Below are 5,255 nucleotides of genomic sequence, written 5' to 3'. Positions count from 1 at the left end.
ATAAATAAAAAAAAAACCAGCACCATGCAGTGCTTGATTTGCCAAAACATTAAACATGTAATCTTGCATGGAATTTTTTAACAAAGAGCTAAAGCAGGTTTAGTATTGTTTTACAATAGTGTTTTCAAAAGAACACAAACAAACATACAGAGGACATAACTGCAGTTATGTTTAAGGTAGTTTCCTTGCAATTGCCTTCCCCACTTCGTAAATCAGCAAGGAAATCAAGTGCCCATTTGAAGATTTGATCCAAAACTTGAAATCAAATAAAGGCTTATTGGGAATTGAAGATTCCTTGGTTTCAAACTTTCAACCATTTAAAGGCACATCCACCAGCACTATAACCACCTATATGTGTTTTCTAATCACAGCAGCGTATCATTACTGGTGTGACCAAATTGCCTTATATTCCATAAGAAAAAGGCATCCCTATTTGACTATCTCCATTTAGGATTTGGGAAATCATTCACTTTCTTGCTACCCACGCATGCTCTATTGCTACGATTCCATGGCTACCTCTCAACAAGATGGATTTTCTACTTTTCTGGCCACCGCCTTTGACAAGAACAAGAACACTACAGCTTTCAGATTTTGTTGTCTGTTCACGCCCGTGTTTTGAGAAATCAAAATCTTTTAATAATTCTTTTCAACCTCCATTTTAGCAGCCTGGAAGGGAAGGAAAATACAATCAAGACTTTCCTTATTGTCAAGTAGTGTTGAGACCAAATCTTCCCATTCAGACGGATGACGAGATAAAAAAGCAACACAGTAGAATCAAGTTTATTTCTCCATTTCCAGTCCCCTTTCTCAAAAGCACCTTACAAAGTTCTTACATAACTCCATTCACCTACCTCAGGATGCACAAATTTGAACAGAATATTACAATTTTGACGTGAAAAGTGGAACTTTATGAGATGACAAGATTCTTTCAATACATCTAAAGACTCCAAACGAGCTACCCTACCACCACCACCACCATCCATTCTAGCCAAAAAGTTAAGATAACAGGTCGGTGTTATGAACAATGTTTAAAGCCGAAGTTCGATGCACCGTCTCACATGGATACAAACAAGCCAAAATTCAACTGTGCAGAGACCAGTAGATGACAGAAATAGACAAAAAAATAAAGAGGGGAAAAGGGTCATGCTTATTCCACGTAGTTTTTAGAAGTTGCATCAGTACAAGTATAGACAAATAAGGGGAGGAAAATACAGTACTAGGGGAAAAAGAAAATCTAGTAAATTTCTGTACCAGAGAGACTGACCTAATTGCATGAAGCCTAAATCTACATCTTCTTCACTTCCCCTCTCAGAAGATCTGTTAGACATAGGACCTTGGTTTGTATTTTGTTGTGTAACTCATAACCCCCTGTTATGTTACAGACCATTAGCCTACACATGTTTCACAAACCTACTTTCTTTACAACTAAAAGAAGAGGTGATGGAAAAAGGAAATAACACCACCACCGGTAGAACTACTACTAATTCCTGCTACTTCTAAAGTTCTAAGCACAAGATCAATCATCAGTCTGCAGGAAATGTCCTGATGGAATGCTAATGTCTTCTAGGGATCCAATTTCTCCCATTCATAACGTCCAGGGAGCGGCTTGTCACTAACAGGGTCAAAGTTATACCTGCCAAAAATCAGCATTTCTATCAGCTAAGAGGATGTAAACCACGCAGCAGAAACATTACAAGATAGTCCAAAAATCCAAGCAATCATTCAAATGAGATAAGCTAATAGATGGGAGGCACATACTTCTCAGTAAATTGCCTTAGCTGCTCTTCTTCAGCTGGGCCAAAGAACTCATCCATTTCACGGGTTGTTGGGATACGTCTTTGCATTGAGTTCTGTAATCTCCGGCTACTTTCAGTTGGGCTAGCAGGCTTAGTAGTAGAACCAGGGGTTGTTGTGTCTTCTGTGCCTCTTGTTAAATTGCAAGGAGTGGATTCCCTGGTGCTCCTGTAACAAAGAAGATAAATATGGCATGGGCATAGCGAATAGGTAACCTAAGGGAAAATAACATATAGCATAATGAAATGAGGAGAAACAACTGTGCATGATGCTGTAAGTCGCGTGTCAAAAAGCTATCAGAACTGATAATAAATATAAAGCTTGTGCAAAAAACATTAAAAAGGAGACATGAATCCTGTCAGCATGGAAACAATTGAAAACTTAAGATTTTCCAAGCCATTAACACATTGCAGGTCACGTACATTCTGCAAAAGGTGCCAGGAACCTCCCAATCATAAAAATAACAGATCGCTTAAAACACTAGAAATATTCGAACCACCACATAAAGCAACAAACCATTTTTTACCATGATGTACCTCAAGCAACAAAAAACTAAGAAATAAACTTCAATTTTCGTTAGTTACAAGCACCAAAGAATCAAGGAAGGAGTAGAAACCACTTTAGATATCCCATCCTCATTACATGAAGCAAATAAGACAAACATTCTTCAGGCTTTGAATCAAATCAGAGTTTCTGTTAGAGCATCCAGTGTCCAAGCATACATAAAAACCAAGTCTTATAACAAGAAAAACACACACTAAACATATTTATGTTCAGAATAAAAACACCAAACAATAATAATATTGCTTAAAAAATGCAGAGGCATTTGTTGTTGGAAGAACCAATGGAACAACTTTGCTTCTTTTGATTACAATAATGCAATGGCATCCATGTCTGAGATCCCCACAAGAAGAGGACACAAGTTAAACTATTTTGTTTTGATACACATATAATAAGGGCCCGCATAGCAACAACCAAATTGAAGTAAAAGCAATCTAGCAAGAACTGTAAAGCATGTTCAGTGTAAAGTCCAGTAAAGAGATAGGCAAACAAAATCATGGAATTTTTAATCAAAGACCCGCAAAATGCAATGAAGTCATACGAATCCTGTTATCCATGAAGATGGTTAATAATTCATTAAAACCACGAAACAAAGTTAGGGCATTAATTACCCTATATGCAAATCACACTTCAGTGAAGAAAAAAAACTATACATGAAGGAAGATGTTTTACGCACTTGAAAGAGAATTAGAGAAATTGGTAGCGTGGTTTTAGTTTCATGGGTCTAGAGTACTAAGAGTCTTGAGATTAGATCCAACATCTTAAGTTTCTTCTCCACACTGCATTTTCTCAGAAACCAAACAGAAAGGGAAGCAAAATTCTTATAAAGAAAATCACTTTAAAATATAGAAGGTAAGGCTTAAGAAAAAGATTCCACCACAATTCGTTATTATTTTAATAAGGAAAGAGCTTCAACTATCTATATGTAAAGCAGAAAATCTCTTCTTTATGTCAAGCAATTATTGGGGATGGAATGAAATAAATTTTAATTCTCTTCTTTATTGCTACGAGTTTTGTTTTAACAGAAATGAAGCTTAAGTTACAGCTTAACCGCCCAAAAGGCTGCCATAATTCCTCTTTAAATGCAAATTATAGTCTTCTCAAGCCCCCAATATTACAACTAAAGCTTTAAACTAGACCAAATAGATGAAAGAAAACCATGGAAAAGTTCACACAGCCAGAGAAGAGGGAGAAAAAACCCAAATCAGGAACAAAGTTAAATTGAGGCTTTAACATGTCAAGATTCTTCTCTTTCACTCTCAGCAATTAAAAAAGCACAGGCATGGAAAAACTCATTCAAACCCCCAAGAAACACGCGACTTTTCTATTTTTCATCTCTTTCTCTCATTTTCCCAGCAATCAAACACTAATACACAAATTCCCCAACCCCAAACTAAACCCGATTTAAAAAAAAATTAAAAACCCACCTCGACTACCCCTCTTTCCTTCCATTTACTTGTCAACCAAACAAGAAAGCCCTAAAATTAAACACCAAAAAGAAAAAAGAAAAGCCCCGAATTTTTCCAAAAACAATTTTTTTAAGGGAAGAAAAGACAGACGCATACACTTCTTCAACGTCCCCCCATTTTCCCATTACTCAGAATTTCAACAAAAAAAAAAACATAGAAAAAAGAAAGCATTTCAAACTTCTCAAGAAATTAAAGAAGAGTAAGTAAACCCACCTATCTCTACTTTCAATGTCCAAAACATTATCTCCAAAAGAACCCAAGTCTTTACTATTGCTGTTATTATTCTCTTCAACCTCTTTACTCTCCCCCCCTTCTCTCTCTTGACTCGACCCGGAATCTTTATCCACCCGCGAACTCGGTTTCAAAATAGGGCTAGGGCTTTCCTGCTGCCCCAATTTGTCATTGTTCAGACCACCCAGTCTCTGTTGCTGCCTTCTCGGCGAGCCATGATGGAAAGATGGAACTGGAGGTGGTTTCTTCTCAAGACGGCGGCTGCGAAGCTGGAGGTAGCCGGCGGGAGACGAGGGGGGGGGAGGAGAGGCAGAGGAAGCATGCAATCTGAGGGCTTGTTGTTTCTTCAGAGCTAGGGTTTTGGCTCGGGTACGGACACCACAACTCAAGTCGACCACGGCTACATCATTTCTCGTTTTAGCCTTCCTCATATACTTGCCCATCTCTTGAAAACTATACCCGTCTCTCTCTCATGTAGGGAGATAGGAAGAGGGAGATGAAAAGGGAAAGCGGGTGGGATTAATTACTAGAGAAAGACAGAACGGGAGGGGGAGTATTTGTAATGGCTGTGGAGGGGGAGAAGGGAAAAGGTAGGGGTTAGGGTGTGGGTGTCAGTGTGGCGTATAGTCGCAGTCTATTTTATTAGTCTCCTGCTCTTTCTTCTCTTGATTGGGGTGGGCTGTAGTGGTGTCATGTCTCCTTTCAATTTCTCTTCTCATTTCCTGCTTGCTCCTTGATATTTTGAATTGCCGGTCAATTTTTTTAAAGTTTTGTGTGTGTATAATATTTTTTATTTATTTTATTTATTTTTAATATTAAAACAATCCAAAAACAGTAAAAAATATATATAATTTAAAAAAATCATAATTTTATAAAACACAATTTATGTCCTAAAACTAACCTTTCCAACTAATATTTTTTTAATGAATTGTTTATATGTATGATATTTATATTTATTTATTGTTTTTTTAATTATGAGTATTTAGACCTGTTTATATACATCTTGATTAATTTTCAAAAATTCTAAAATTAATAATTATGTAAATCTTCAATGATTCTGAGATTTATAATATTTGAACTGATAATCTCTAAAAAATTTATTTGTTATTTTACTTGTTAGGATAAAATGTTCATTATTTCAAATATATTGGTTTTTTCATGATGAAAAGTTGTTTTTGGATTTACACATCAAGAATGGTA

General features: G+C 36.5%; 1 protein-coding gene across 1 annotated transcript; it reads right to left on the bottom strand.

Moving 5' to 3' along the window:
* Positions 1 to 1,124: 1,124 nt before the first annotated feature.
* LOC105137732 (cyclin-dependent kinase inhibitor 5) lies at positions 1,125 to 4,684 on the bottom strand. The gene is made up of 3 exons (XM_011043566.1): positions 4,038 to 4,684; positions 1,759 to 1,962; positions 1,125 to 1,633 (listed from the first exon to the last, which is right to left on the bottom strand). The coding sequence occupies exons 1-3, from the start codon at positions 4,496 to 4,498 to the stop codon at positions 1,564 to 1,566; spliced, it is 735 nt and encodes a 244-aa protein (XP_011041868.1). The 5' UTR covers positions 4,499 to 4,684; the 3' UTR covers positions 1,125 to 1,563.
* Positions 4,685 to 5,255: the final 571 nt, after the last annotated feature.

Source organism: Populus euphratica, unplaced genomic scaffold, assembly GCF_000495115.2.
Source record: "Populus euphratica unplaced genomic scaffold, PopEup_1.0 scaffold163.1, whole genome shotgun sequence".
In the NCBI taxonomy this organism is placed as follows: Eukaryota; Viridiplantae; Streptophyta; class Magnoliopsida; order Malpighiales; family Salicaceae; genus Populus; species Populus euphratica.
The sequence above is the reverse complement of the archived record's forward strand: the minus strand, read 5'-3'. Positions and strand labels throughout refer to the sequence as shown.

What these genes read in the sequence shown, in the direction of transcription:
- LOC105137732 (XM_011043566.1), bottom strand. Translation starts at nt 4,498, where the DNA reads ATGGGCAAGTATATGAGGAAGGCTAAAACGAGAAATGATGTAGCCGTG. An exon ending in GACATTGAAAGTAGAGATAG is followed by an intron (nt 1,963 to 4,037) that starts GTGGGTTTACTT and finishes TCTTTGTTACAG; the next exon opens with GAGCACCAGGGAATCCACTC. An exon ending in CTAAGGCAATTTACTGAGAA is followed by an intron (nt 1,634 to 1,758) that starts GTATGTGCCTCC and finishes GATTTTTGGCAG; the next exon opens with GTATAACTTTGACCCTGTTA.